The sequence below is a fragment of the Arachis hypogaea genome, chromosome 10 (assembly GCF_003086295.3).
Source record: "Arachis hypogaea cultivar Tifrunner chromosome 10, arahy.Tifrunner.gnm2.J5K5, whole genome shotgun sequence".
In the NCBI taxonomy this organism is placed as follows: Eukaryota; Viridiplantae; Streptophyta; class Magnoliopsida; order Fabales; family Fabaceae; genus Arachis; species Arachis hypogaea.
Window position 1 is genome coordinate 9,070,689 of NC_092045.1, and position 15,262 is coordinate 9,085,950.

The 15,262-nt window shown below is 32.1% G+C and overlaps 2 protein-coding genes across 10 annotated transcripts; both read left to right on the forward strand.

Moving 5' to 3' along the window:
• Positions 1-1,027: 1,027 nt before the first annotated feature.
• On the forward strand, positions 1,028-8,556 carry LOC112715084 (trans-Golgi network-localized SYP41-interacting protein 1). Of its 6 annotated transcripts, none has more exons than XM_025766840.3 (9): positions 1,028-1,446; positions 1,544-1,687; positions 1,811-2,032; positions 2,133-5,117; positions 5,417-6,578; positions 6,682-7,340; positions 7,583-7,733; positions 7,812-7,893; positions 8,079-8,556. In XM_025766840.3, exons 2-9 carry the CDS (start codon positions 1,592-1,594, stop codon positions 8,179-8,181), a joined length of 5,460 nt encoding a protein of 1,819 aa, XP_025622625.1. In that variant the 5' UTR covers positions 1,028-1,446; positions 1,544-1,591; the 3' UTR covers positions 8,182-8,556. The 6 variants fall into 6 exon arrangements, with proteins under 6 accessions (XP_025622625.1, XP_025622623.1, XP_072060680.1 ...); XM_025766838.3 differs by having other exon boundaries at positions 1,568-1,687; positions 1,808-2,032; XM_072204579.1 differs by having other exon boundaries at positions 1,072-1,446; positions 1,568-1,687.
• A 2,165-nt stretch (positions 8,557-10,721) lies between these two features.
• On the forward strand, positions 10,722-13,281 carry LOC112718161 (protein NOI4-like). 4 transcript variants are annotated; one of them, XM_025770048.3, is made up of 4 exons: positions 10,722-10,800; positions 10,914-10,970; positions 11,353-11,577; positions 12,931-13,281. In XM_025770048.3, exons 2-4 carry the CDS (start codon positions 10,962-10,964, stop codon positions 12,955-12,957), a joined length of 261 nt encoding a protein of 86 aa, XP_025625833.1. In that variant the 5' UTR covers positions 10,722-10,800; positions 10,914-10,961; the 3' UTR covers positions 12,958-13,281. The 4 variants fall into 4 exon arrangements, with proteins under 4 accessions (XP_025625833.1, XP_025625834.1, XP_025625832.1 ...); XM_025770049.3 differs by having other exon boundaries at positions 10,724-10,800; positions 11,356-11,577; XM_025770047.3 differs by lacking the exon at positions 10,722-10,800 and having other exon boundaries at positions 10,813-10,970.
• Positions 13,282-15,262: the final 1,981 nt, after the last annotated feature.

Sequence of the window (15,262 nt, forward strand, 5' to 3'; positions counted from 1 at the left end):
GAGAAGTGAAAATATGAGTAAAAATAAAAAAAATAAAATTAATCATGTAAGAATAGGGAGTGGTGGTAGTGGAGTGGAATTTGTGACAATATAAGAATAATAAGGGTTAAGAATGATTTTGGTCTTTAAGGTATACGCTGAAAAAAATTTTTCGTCTCAAATTTTTTTTTTTTTTTACATACAAAATCGTCCTTAAGGTTTAACGTAATTTTGGTCTGAAGGAGGATTTAAAAATTACGTTGAATCTTAGGGACGATTTTATATGCAAAAAAGGTTGAAGACGAAAAAATTTTTTAGTTTATATTTTAGGGGCTAAAATTGTACTTAACTCTAATAACAAGAAAAGATGAGGAGGTGATAGTAATAGTAGAAATATATGAGATGGATGAGAGGGGAATGCATTATATTGAAAAAAATTGCTCACTAACATTTGTTTGTTAAAAAAATAATTAAAAAATATGATTAAAATTTATAAAAATTTTAGAAGTAAAATTGATACAAATTAAATATTGGAGATAATTTTAAAATATTTTGATATTTTAGAAATAAAAAGTAATATGCCTTAAAAAGAATTCAAATACATTGTTATTGTTTAATTAAATATTTATATAAAAGATTTCCATTAAAAATATATACAAATTAAATTGGAAGTTTATTCGAGATATGAATACTATGTTGATTTAAAATAAAATAACTATCTAACACAAATTACCATAGTATATTTCTTAATCAAAATTATCTAAATATATTAATATAAAATTATATTAATTATGTCAAGAACCCAGCCATCCAATCGTCATTTTTGTCTAGTTTCTGATTGGAGAGAATAAATAAGTGAATAAAATGTGCAGTCAAAGTTCCCAAAAATAACAAACATGGAAAATATTTATTACGAAAGAATTATTCTGACCAAAATAATAATAATAATAATAATAATAATAATAATAATAATAATAAAAGGAGAGGATAGGAATGGAGTCTCCTAAGTTTGACCAATTTAACTCAACACGAAGTGGCGTCTGAGCTCATCGAAACACTGTCGTTTTAAGTATTAAAAACCGCAAAAACAGCAAAATAACGTCGTTTTGCGTATGAAAAGAGGGAAAGAAAGGTCAACGACGAGTCTCAAAGCGTTTCCGTTTATGGTTTACCTTTTGCAACATATTCAGGATCTGCAGTGATTACTTAATCCAATTACCCAAACCATAATAACGCCTTCCTTGAGAAAAAAAAAAGAAGAATTATTATATATTTCTCCTTTTATTTTATTTTATTTACAATCCAAATTTCGCCCTCATAACAAAACAGCAGAAGTGAATATTATTTTTTCCAGTTTGCTTGGCTCTGAGCCTCATTAATCACTCTTCCGGAGCCCAAAATCAATAAATCATACCCGATTTCGCATAAGGGTTTTCAAATATAGTTTTTTATTTGTTTAACTCTCAGGTTCGTTTGCTTTGACTTTAGATTTGTATTGGTTCATTTTTGAGATTTTGATTCTAGTGCATTTTTGTTGGGGAAAATAAAGAAATTGAAATTGCAGATCCCAATCTTGTTTTGCTGGTAGGCTGTTAGATGCTGAGTGATTGAAATGTCGGAAGCTGATTCGGATTCAGGTTCCAATAACGGGCACGACCATGCACCAAATGGGGATTCTGAATCTACCACTTCGGTTGCAATTAATCAGGTAAATTGGAAATTAGCTGAGCTAAACCGAAAAATGGGTCAATGCCAAGTTTTTTATTCTTCAATTCTGAATAAAATGGGTCAATGCCATGTTTTGATCTTTTAATTATTGTGAGTGAAGCAGGGTGGTGCCAATGATGGGGAAGATGGAATGTTTGTTGATTGCCCTGATGAGCTTATCACAATGGATAGTAGGCCAAGTGATAATAGCAACGAAGAAGGAGCTGCCGGGGACGATGATAACGGAGAAGAGGTGATTCAAGTTGTGCATCAAGAGGGTCATTTTGGTGAGTTGGGCTCAGCAGGTGAGGTGGAGCAGCTGCGTCGTTCGCTGGAGCTGCATCAGGTGTGTTATGATATTTGGACTTGTTTTGGGTAGCAGTGATGAGACTTCGAATTGGTTGATAATTGTCTCTGTGCGTGTTTCTTTTTTTTGTGTGGTGCAGGAAGAAAGAGAAGCCATTGCGCAGGGGGTGATTGATCTTCATTTGCAGCTGAAGGCTTTGAGTTCTCCGAAGTCAGTGCCGTATGAAGGTGAGGATGGAGTTCGCGAGGTGGTGGATGTTCCATTGAAGGAGATGATAAAAGAATCTTTGGAGTTAGTGAAAACTGCTTCGGAGGATTGGCCCAAAGTTTCCAACGATAGTTTGCAAGTTTCATCAGAGGCTCAGCTTGAGAAGGATCATAATATTGAGATTGCATTGGATAAGATGATATCCTCTCTTGGAGCAGTTGTTGATCCATGGCAATTATCAGATCATTCTGTAAGTGGGAAAATATTTTATATCGAGGAAGGAACTACACTTTTGATTGAGAAGTACAATCAGATTCTTTCTGAAATTTATCAACTCGGGCAGTCTTTCTCTGAGGTTGGCTTAGAGCAAGAACATGGGAACATACTTCTTGATGCTCGTGGTGGGTTACTGCATTTCAAACGAAAGGAATCAGAATTTGTTGAAAAACTGGCTCAGTTAGAAGATGAAAACCGAAAACTTGTTGAAGAGCTTGAGAAGGAAAGGGTGATGATAGGGGAACTAAACTCTGAACTTGGAAATACGAAAGCAGAACTTGAGCAGGAAAAGGTTAAATGTGCTAATACCAAAGAGAAGCTAAGTATGGCTGTGACGAAAGGAAAGGCATTGGTACAGCAGCGAGACACTCTAAAGACATCGCTGGCTGAAAAATCCAGTGAGCTGGAGAAATGTTTAACTGAGTTACAGGAGAAGTCCCTTGCACTAGAAGCTGCTGAATTTATTAAGGAAGAGTTGGCTCGAAGAGATAGTGTGGTTGAATCCCTACAGAACTCATTACTACAAAATAGTACCATTTTTGAACAAGTAGAAGAAATCTTGTCTCATGTAGAACTTGATCGGCATGAAATATCTGACGTGACAGAGAAAGTTAGATGGCTCGTGGATGACAGAAATGTGCTTAAGGATGCTGTTCAGGAGTTACACAAATTGAAAGATACTCTATCTCTAGTGGACCTACCAGAACATGTCTCATCATCTGATTTGGGATCTCAAATGAATTGGCTGAGGGATTCTTTTCATATGGCTAGGGATGATAATCGTGTTTTGCAGGAAGAAATTTCTAAAATAAATGAAGCATCCTCTAACCATATTGATCGCTTGAGCATTTCGCTTTTGCTGGAATTACAGGAAAAAGATTACCTTCAGTCAGAATTAACTGATTTGAGGTTCAAATACGAGGAGCTTGTTGGCATGAATCGTCATCTTTCCTTGGAGAAGGATCAAATGGTGAAGATGTTGGTTGAGCTTTCTGGGGTAAACCTGGAAGATGAAGGGATTGATAAATCCCCTTCTAGCACTACTATGATAATTGATTTATGCTTTCGCAAATTAAAAGAACTGAATGGTCCTGCCTCTAGCACATCTAATATTGATTCTGAGCTGTTTGAAAGGATTCAGAGTTTCTTATATGTTAGGGACCAAGGTTTAATTCTCTATGAGGACATACTGGAAGAAGAGATGGTTATCAGATCTGATATGAGTAAGCTATCAAATGAGTTGAAAGTGGCGTCCGAGGAAATTACAGCACTTAAAGAAGAAAGGAGCTCTCTAATGAAAGATCTTGAACGATCAGAAGAGAAGTCATCCATGCTTAGAGATAAGTTGTCCATGGCAGTTAAGAAAGGAAAGGGGTTGGTTCAAGATAGGGACAATCTAAAAGGTCTTATAAATGAAAAGGACTCGGAAATAGAGCAATTGAGGATTGATTTGCAGAAGCAAGAATCTGCAGTTTCAGAATACATGGATCAGATCAATAGATTGTCCAGTGAAGTGCAAAACATCCCCAAGTTACAGGCTGATCTTCTGGAAATGGAAAGGGAAAGGAATCAGTTTGAGCAGCTCTTGACAAAGAGCCGAAACATGTTACAAACAGTGATGGAATATATTGATGGTATTGCTCCTTCAGTTGATCCAGTCTTTGATGAACCTGTGGAAAAGGTAAAATGGTTTGCTGGTTATGTCAGTGAATGCCAAGATGCTAAAGTACATGCAGAACAAGAGTTGCAAATTGCAAAGGAGGAAGCCACTATACTGGAAACCAAATTAGCAGAAGCCCAAGAAAATATAAAATCCCTTGAACGGGGATTATCTTCATTAGAGGAGAGTGTTTCTCAACTTGCTGAGCAAAAGAAAGAGTTAGAACATGAAAAATCAAGAGTTGGGGTGGAGTTAGAGAAGTTTAAAGAAGATGTTGCTGATGCTTGTAGCACTACTCGGTCACTTGAAGATGCCTTATCGCAGGCAGAAAAAGATATATCTGTTCTTTCCAGTGAAAAGGAGCAGGCTCAAGCTGGTAGAGTTGCTGCAGAGATGGAGTTAGAGAGAGTTAAAGATGAAACAATGCAGAAGATAGCCGAACTAGCAGAGGCCAGCAGGACCATAAAAGATCTGGAAGATAAACTATCTCAGGTTCAGACTAATGTCAATTTATTGACTGAAAATTATAATGCTGATCAAGCTGTCAAGACTGATATGGAAAATGAACTGAAGAAGTTGCAAGATGAAGCTGCAAATCATGCTAGAAAATTGGTAGATGCCTCTGATACTATAAGATCACTGGAAGATGAATTAGTAAAGGCACAAGATAATGTTTCTTCTTTAGAGGATGCAAATAAAATGGCTAAAGAGGAGATATCGTCTCTTGGTTTTAAGTTAAAGTCATGCATGGACGAGCTAGCTGGAAGGAGTGGCAACTTGGAGAACAAGTCTGTAGAGCTCATTGGAATCATTAGTGATCTTCAGGTGCTTATGAAAAACAATATTCTATTTCCCAGAGTCAAACGATGTTTTGAGAGCAAATTTGAGACCCTGAAGAATATGGATCATGTGCTGAATAAAATAAGAGGTCATATTGTTTCCATGGCTGCTAAGGATCTTGAAGGACACTCTATGAAGGAGGTAATATTGTTTATGTCCTCTTTTACTCTATTAATTCTTCATGCTGCGAACATTTAATAATCAATACATATCTATGCCACCCGAGTCTTCTGAAAATTAAGAAATATTTATCCATATATAATATTACTGGAAAATTTGATGGTGTTAATTAATAATTATTTGAAATGTGTACTCACTAGAAAATTAGATGGGGCTTTTGAGATCACGTCTCTCTCTCTCTCTCTCTCTCTCTCTCTCTCTCTGTTCTTTATATTTCATTTATTGTATAGCATTATAATAATACAAGATGTTTGCTCCAGGAAAATCTGCATATGAGAGAAGAATTACTGGATAGCCTTGAAAATTTTGATGTTGAACTGGATAACAGAGAGATGAATGGCGCCGATATTGACACCGTAGTTTCATCATTTTCAACAATTGTGAAAGGATTTCAGTTGAGAAACAAACACATTGCAGAAAAGTTTGATGAACTTTCTAATTCCATTGATGAATTTACTTCCCCTCTCCATGAAAAGCTGCTGGATACAGAAACCAAAATATTGACTGTTGTTGAGAACATGCAAACTATGAAAGAGAAAGAAAATACTATCGAGAAGTTACTGGAAGAAAAGGACAATATTATTTCCTCTTTGGAGAATGATATTGGTGTGTTGCTTTCTGCATGCACTGATGCTACTGGTGAACTCCAGTTTGAAGTTGACAAGAGTCTTCAGCAACTGGGCTCTATATCTGAGGTTGAAGATTTAAACCATGAAACCGATGAGCAAGCAGAGCATCATAAGGACAGAATATATGCCGAAGCCTCACAAAAGTTGAAAAATGCTTCTAGAAAAGCCCAAACTTTGATTAGACATTTTGAAAATCAAAGTGAGCATGTAGCTGTAGCCATTGAAAATTTGGAGATTAAGCTGAAAGAAACAACCGCTGCTTTTGAAAGGACCCTAGATGAAAGAGACGCAAACACTGCAAGAATTGAAGGTTTGCAGATTGAATTGAAAGAAATAAAAGATTCTCTTGAAAGGGCCACAAATGAAAGAGATGCAAACGCTGCAAAAATTGAAGCTTTGCAGAATAAGTTGAAAGAAACAACAGCTACTTTTGAGATGCTCAAAGATGAAAGAGGCTTAAACACTTCAATTATTGAAGATTTGCAGAATAAATTGAATGAAACAACAGCCGCTTTTGAAAAGACCGCGGAAGAAAGAACCGTAAATTCTGCGAAAATTGAAGATTTGCAGAATAAATTGAAAGAAACAACAGCTGCTTTTGAAATGGCCATAGATGAAAGAGACATAAACAGAAACAGAGTTTTGCAACTAGAGTCTGATGTTCAAGAACTGCAAAGTTCTTGCAATGAGCTTAGGAATAATTTAGAGGGTCATCATGCTCTAGAAGAAAAGTTAAAGGAAAAAGAGGCAGAGATTTTATCACTGAACAGTACTTTGTCAGCAAAAGAAAAAGGTAAGAAACATATTGAAATAACTTTTTTTTATCGAATTATTTTGGATTTAATTTAACTTGTATATGTTGATTTACTTTGTTTGTCTTCAATTTCTTTTTCCAGTTGCAGAAAGATCCCTTCTTTCAGCATCCCAGGTGAGAGATCTATTTGACAAGGTAGATGGTATTGAAATCCCTATTTTAGAGTCTGAAGAAAATTATGGTGAGCTTCATACTTCAGCCCCTGCAAAGAAGCTCTTCCACATTGTTGATAGCGTTACTAAGTTGCGCAATCAAATAAACTCCTTGTATCATGATAAAGAAGAGCTTCAATCATCTCTCGAAACTAAGGATCTTGAAATTAAGAATCTGAAGGAGGAAGTCAAACAGCTCAATAGAAATTGGGAAGACTCGAAAATGGCCAAGAATGATTTGTCCGACATCACCTTCGCTTTAGAAAAAGTTTTGGATATTTTGGGTGCTGGTGATTGGGTTGTGGATAGAAAATCAACAGGTTTGAAGGAATTAATATCGGCATTAGAAAAGCATATCAGGGCCATTCTTTTAGAATCTGAAAATTCAAGGTCGAAAGTGCAGGAACTTGGTATTAAGTTGGTAGGAAGTCAGAAGTTTATTGATGAATTAACAACTAAGGTTAAATTACTTGAAGGTTCGCGCAAAGATAAGACTTCTCAGCCAGAGGCTGTCCAGCAAAGGAGCCTATTCGACGCATCCTCATCCTCACTAGTTGCTGGGGCTGAGATAACCGAAGTTGAAGAAACGGTAAATTTTAGCATATTTTTGCATGCCTAAGTTTGTACATGATGCAATATCTGTGCCTTCTTTCCTCTGTGGTCTGCTTTGATAACTATTCTTATTTCAATGTTTAATTGTAATGTTTGGGTTATGGCTTTTTCTGCCATAAGATTAGATGGTTCTGATGTTATTTTATTTGTTTATTTATTTATTTTGAAATATATATCCTCTGGCCGGTAAAAGTAAAAAAAGTTTGCTTATCTACACAGGGACTGCTAGGCAACAATGCATTATTTCCAGTTTCTTCCGCTGCTAACGTGCGAAATATGCGAAAAGGATCATCTAGTGACCATCTTGCACTTGAAATCGGTGGGGAATCTGATGCTTTAATGAAGAGCACTGATACTGATGATGACAAAGGTAATCATGAGCTTCTTAGTAATATATGAATTGCTTAAGTTAAAAGCTGGAAGGCCTAATTTCTCTATTACTTTGCAGGTCATGCATTTAGGTCTCTGAACACTTCTGGACTTGTACCAAAACAAGGAAAGCTCATTGCTGATCGTATCGATGGATTCTGGTATGTAACATTTTCTTTTCCCTCTATTTTTTCACCTTTGGTAAAGTGAGTCATGGTAAAATATGTGGTCTAGATGTTGAATGCCAAATTTTTACACCTATATAACTTTTAACTTCTACCTGAACGATTTTCAGTTTTATCACACACTCTTAGACAGGAGTTTATCGCTTTCTTTTTTTGTGCAGGGTATCCGGTGGTCGGATTCTGATGAATCGACCAAGAGCAAGATTAGGACTCATCGGATATCTGCTACTCTTGCATATATGGCTACTGGGGACCATCTTGTAGAACAAAGCTGTTATCAAACCCATCCTTGAAGGGTGCTGCATCTGCAAATTGTAATATTAATATTAATATTGTTATCATTATATATAAAGTTGTCCCTCTTGCTTCTGCATGGAGCCTAACATGTTTTTCTTCTATAGTTACACAAATCCCCTATTAGTTTCTCTGCAATCACATTTTAGGGATTCAGAGATTCTAGCCCCCAATGTTTAGGTTGATATTTTTGGTAGCTTACATTTTTTTCCCCTTTCAAGTTCAACATTGTATTGGCCTAGAATTGTTTCAATAGTAAGGGATGTGGTAGGGTGGCAAATAGCGAATTGAAATTTGTTTCGCTTGTTAGTATAATAAAATTGTAAAATGATTTTTAGTTTTTTACTGAAGTGTGACTCATTTCTATTTCAATTTCTATTTTAATAATGAGATCTGCTACACATACAAATTTATACAAGTTGGTTCAAACTCAATAAAATCGGCCTTTAATTTAGATTGTGTAAGCACGCGCTTTTCTAACTCTTGAATAACATAAACAGTTCTTTTTCCTCAATCAAAATTGCGACGCTCAAAATTTAAACAAGGAACAAAATCTCTCAAAAATCTCAAAAAATCATCGCGAAAAGTGAAGGAAGTTGTGAAGCTAAATTTGAAAATAATTATGAGAAAATGAAATAAAAAGATGAAGAAGAAGAAGCGGCAGAAGATGAGGACGAGGAAGATGAAGGGTTTTGAATTATGCAAAATTTATCAGCACACATACATTCAAATATCTTCATGTTACAACGAAATTTGCTGCAAATACAAAAAAATATTTTTTTTAATGCAGAATTTTTACATTACATTCAATTCAAACTATCAATAATGAACAACAATTTTAACAAACAAAAACAATATTATTCACCTACATAATCATAAACTACTAACGAAAACTTAACTAGAATCGAACCACACCTCAATCACTTGATTGGATTCAAAACAATAATCAATTTCGTTCTGTTTCAATTGACAATCTAAAGTTGAATTATTCATTATATTCAACAACGAGATAATTGTTTAAAACTGATTTTAGAGCTTGATTTCAAAAACGTAAAGAACGAACGAAGAGAAATGCAGAGATGGAAGAGAACGTAGATAAAAATGAAAACGAAATTCTTTCGAAAAGACAGTTATATATTTGTACATTGATTGAAAAGTTAGTTAGATTAAGAAGCGCGTGAGGCGAATTAGGATAAAATGACTTGGGTAAAATGACTTGTATAGACTTGTACGAAAAAATGACTTATACCTAGAGAATAATTATTCAATAATTGAATAAGAATTCATCTACTTAGATCAATTCACAAATCTGACGTAGGTTACATAAAGATGGAGAGATTCTTTCCCTTTTCAGTAGAGCGGAAGTCTTTTTCACTCCACATATCATCACCTTCGACTTTCATTTATGTGGATCTTAATTGGATATATATTATTATTTCTCTTATGGGACATCACAAAAACAGAAACAAGAAACTAGATTGTTGGACAAGAAATGAGTAGTATATATATATATATGTGTGTGTGTGTGTGTGAATAAGAATTATTTAATTACATCATACATGCTTATTATTGTGATTTAATGCTGGTTTAATCAATAAAATATATATTATGTAACTAGTTATAGCTGATGTATCTTTGGTTAAATAAGTACTGTCATTTGATTTTAACTCACATATAATGACATATGTAAGTCAAGTTTATATCTTACATTATTGAATAACTTCTTAAAAAAAGTATATATAAAATAAGATTTTAATTTTGATATATTGGTAATATAAAAAATATATATACATTCGTTTTTTTTTTGAATAATTATTCACATGATCAATATAAAAAATAGTTATTTTTATTGACATAATATTATGTAATTGAATACACATCTAAAACTGTTTTACACTGACAATTTATTAAAATTAAATTTACAAAATAAATATTAAATGTTATTCATTATTTTTATATATAATTTAACATAACAAAACACCGAATACTTAGGGTTAATGTTCAATCTGGTTTCCTAAAAGATCATAAATCAATCTGATCTCTAAAAGATTCAATGCTTCAATTTGATCTATATTACATAAATTGGTCCTTTCATTAACTTTTCGACAAAAGTTCGTTCTTAAGTGTTGTCATGTGACGTAAAATTTATCATGTGTTATGTTCTTAATATTCTACGTAAAACTTAATAGTAATATTTTATAATCTGACCCGTTTTCTTTTAAAGTTCATTTGCTTATTTATTTATTTTCTCTATAGTTTTCTCATATATACTCCATCTAAGAAGATGGGGTAAAGTTAAAGTTCAGCTCCATAATGACAATAAACAATGGCATGAGAAATAAAAAATAAAATAAAATAAAATAAAATAAAATAAAAACCTACCAAAGTCTCTTTTGGCACTGCCATTAAAAAGCAATGTTTGTTACCCTAATTTTACAAATAACTATTTCATCTTATTTACCATAAATAGCATTACTCTTTTGCAATGGAAGTTTGTTATTAGAATGCAAATAAGGGACTCCTTGGGACATTACCCTATAAGCATGGAAACAAGATTCTAGACAATTAGCCTGGCATTATAACAGCTAGGTTCGGTTGTACTTTTTGTTTCTTCTTCAAGAAAAACCATTTTATAAAATGCTGCATTATCGATTCACCATTTTCATTCTTTTTGCCTAATATATTTATATTTTTCTCCCCAGAATTCTCTTGTCCCATCACATATCACCAAGCTTCAATAACCAAATCCCATGGCTACGGTAAGATTTTGTCATAACAATGCAATGAACGTATTAGCTTTTCTTTTTTGTTTTCATATATAAAATGTATGCCATCAATTTCTTTATTTGTTTCTCTAACCTCCCCTTTGAAATCTGGCTTTCTTTTGAAGCAAGAAATCTATTTCTGTATATTTATCATATTAATTCACGTATCAGAATAATTAAATTTAATATAATAGAACAATCAAATCTGCAATAGATTAATTATCAAATTTGTTTATAAAAAAAATTATAAGATGCCAAATACGAATTTATATATAATTATTGATTGATAGCTGATTTTTGTATTTGAATATATATTTGTTTATTACTTACAAGAAAACAATAATGAGATGTATGTATGTATGTTCTGAAATGAAAGAAGAATGGTAATAATAATCATCAGCATTATGATGAGCAAGAAGGAAAGCCTCTTCCAAAGTTTGGTGAATGGGATGTGAATGATCCGGCTTCTGCAGAAGGATTCACTGTTATATTCAATAAGGCCAGAGATGAGAAGAAAACTGGTGGAGCTTCTGGAAGACACAATTCTAGAAGATTCGATTCCAAATCAAAGCGCAAACAGGATCAACAAAAGACTGGCCTTGTAAGTTTTCATTTCTCTACACATTGTTTAGATCGAAAAAGTTTGAAGGAAAAGAAAATGGATGGAACAATAAACTTTTTTTTGATTGGATGAGAAAAGAAATTGAGTAAAAAAAAATGGTGTGGAATTTAGTAATATTTTTCTCTTCAAAGATGAGAAGAAAATTGATAGAAAATATGCAAATAAAAATAAAATTATAAATTTATTCTTTACAATTACATTAATTAATTATAATTTATATATAATATAGATAAAAATATTAATATAATTTTATTCTGTTATAATCTTCTCTCTTTTTATTTTTTTTAATTTTTTTATCTATTTTTTCTTCATCTAAATAACACAAATTTTTTTTATTTTTTTTCATTTTCTTTTTTTCTATCTTCTTTTCTCTTATTTTTCATTTTATATCCAAACAATGCATTAGGATTTCTTTAATTTGCTCTCCCTCTTTTTATTCTATTTTTATTCTCCTAATATTTTCTATTTTTTAAGACGAAATTTTATTATTTTTATTTTCTTCTACGTCAAATTTTAAAAATTGAAAACGTTATCTTAAACCAGACAAACTCTTCATAATTTCTACACATCTTAATTATTTGTGTATATTCTCAATTATTGTAAATCAATGCAACTTGAATAACTTAATTTATTTAATGTAATGATAACATTTCTCAGCTTAATAATGTTTTAAGATTTAATTAATATGTCGATCTTGTAATTTTATTAACTTTTTAATTAGATTCTTCCTATTTAAAAAGTTATGATTGAGTTCTATACTAAGTAATAATTCTAGAATATTTTATAGTTATTCCTACATCAAACATAAAAAGAAACATTTAAAAAAGTGTAATTTTTAACAAAATATAGTTAAAAATAACAATTAAATATTTTTATTTAATATAAAAAATTCAATTACTACAGAATAATTAATTTATGTTTTGAATATATAGTAAACAAGTATATAAGTAATGATTACTCTCAATATTTTAAAATCTTGAAATACATCAATTTTCTCTTATTTAATAATAATTAGGAGAATATTCATATAATTGATTAAAAAGATAAATCATTAATGTTGCAATTTATCAATATTGTTGTTATTACTCTTGACAATGATTTTTTCTATAACTAATGTCTAATGCTAAGTAATTAATTTTTTTCAGCTAACTATTTTTAAAAATTATTTTACTTATCTTAAATTTTATAGTCTAAATCATAAATTCTTAATTCTAAATATTGAATTATAAATTTAAATCTTAAAAGTGATAAATAGTGAGTAATTAAAAATTGATTGTGTACTTTTTATTTTCTCTATTATGAAACTGAAGTCCATGTTGGTTTTTGGTGCAGAAAAAGTGGTTCTGCTTTGGACCTTAAGACAACCTTTGAAGGTTATTGTATCTATATATAGGGATATGGTTTATGATGCTATGCATGCTAGCACCTTATTAACTTCATATGATTATGGGCATCATCTCTTTATTTGTGAGGAGGCTATGGAAGTTGAAGTACAAAAGAAACAGATAGAAAAAAAAAAGAAAAAAAAGTCAACAGTGCCTCATGCTCAAAATCATTGTTGAGCAGCTTTTTCTAGCTGTTACTTTAATTTCATGATGCTTATCTGGTTACTTAATGTAATGTGTGATGACATCCATTGGTTAATACTTAAATACCTTATAAAAAATGCTGTGATAATGCCTATATTGTTTATGTTTAATTTGATTATTTTTAGATGGTACACATTATTCTTAAACAATGAACGCATTTGATGGGTTTTGAATTCAGAAATAATATATAAGGTTAAGTACTATTTTCGTCCCTAAGGTATGGGGTAAAAATCAAATTCGTCCCCGATCTTTTTTTGTTATTAAAATCATCGTTAACGTTACAAAATATTATAAAATCATCTTTTTATTCATAAACAAAATTTTTAGACAATTTTATCCTTTAAATAAAAATAAAAAATATTAAACAAATCACCCCATCCCACCCTTTATCACTACCTAAACCAGAAAAAAAAAAAGCAAAAGACAAACGATTGTGGAAGTGGAATACGGCGGATATGTTATTGGGGGAGAAGAGGGAGGAGGCAGCAACAGCGATGCGGGGGATGTCGGAGTCAGAGAGGGAGTGGGATTTGAGGAGGTTAACGGTGGCTTGATGTAGTGGGGTTTGTTGTGGAAGGTTCTGGAAGGAGTGTGGTAAGAAGTTGGAAATCATCAGGAGACCACGCCGTCGCGTCGTCATCGGGAAAGGGGACCTCACCGGCGCTACTTCTTCTTCTGTGACTGCCTCTGCTTCTTCTTCTGCCTCTTCTTCTTCTGCTTCTTCTTCTGTCTCTTCTTCTTTTGCTTCTTCTTCTGTAATTTTTTAATTTTTTTAATTTCTGTTGTTTTATTATTTTTGGATCCGAAAACTAAAATTGTAGTTGATGATTGTTGAATTATTGTTTAATATGAATTTTTTGTTGATTTATTTTGGAAAAAGTTAGAAAAGCCAGGGACTTGGTGTTTGGATCTTGCTGGTTTTGAAAGCAGATCTTTTTTTTCAATTGAATTCTGGTTTCCTAATTTGCAAGTGATGGAATGATCATGCTCTTATATTGACCATACGAGCTTAATTTTCATGAACATTTTTTCCCCTAACCCCTGTGCATTGTGATTGATTTACCTATGTATTGGAGATTCGATTCCATTGAGGGGTGAGGGGTGGGGGTTTACGGGAGTGGGGTGAGGGGATGGAGGTGAATTTTGTTTTAATTTTTTAATATTATTTTTAATTATGTTTATTATTTATTAAAGGTAATTTGGTAAAAAAAATAAAATTAAAGTAGAAAATGACGATTTTATAACGTTTTGTAACGTTGAGGATGATTTTAATAACGAAAAAAGGTCGAGGACGATTTTGATTTTGGCCTCAGACCTTAGGGACGAAAATAGTACTTAACCATAATATATAACTTGTAAATCGTTCTAGTTGAATAGAGACTAAACTAAAAATGAAAATGTGATAGAAACAACATAAGTAACTAACTAATATAAAAATAATATAACAATATAATATAGTAGAAATTATGAACAAATAAATATATCAAGTAAAGTAATAATAAAAACACACCAAAATTTTAACATAAAAAATTTTCTTAATGTGAAAGATAAAACTTACAAGTTGTCTAAACCAATAAAATAACTAGCTTTGTTATAATCAAATATGAGATACAAAGCACAAATCGTACCTACAACTAGCCAAAATACTAAAACACTAAAATTTACAAATGAAAACCAAAAAGATAAAAAAATACCTAAAATTAGAGCTACTGTACAAAGTCAATTTCTTCTACTATAGACCTCGAATCAACATCTCTATTATCTAGAAGAAGAACAAGATGAGACATACCTGCAATTCAAATTTTAGACCAATCCAACAATGAACAAATAAAAAATTAATGTTCAAAGATTGCTGCTTTGTATAAGATCAAAAATTTTGTTTTGCCTTTTCTCGATCACATCCATTTGCTCAATATCCAGATCAAGAGAATCTGCTAATTCAAGCACAACACAAATAGATGAAATCCTCATAATAGGAGAAAAAATCTCTTCAAAATCAACACCTTTTCTCTGTTTAAAACCTCCAACAACCAATTAAGCTTTATACCGAGGTCTAAAATTGTGTTCTTCATTCT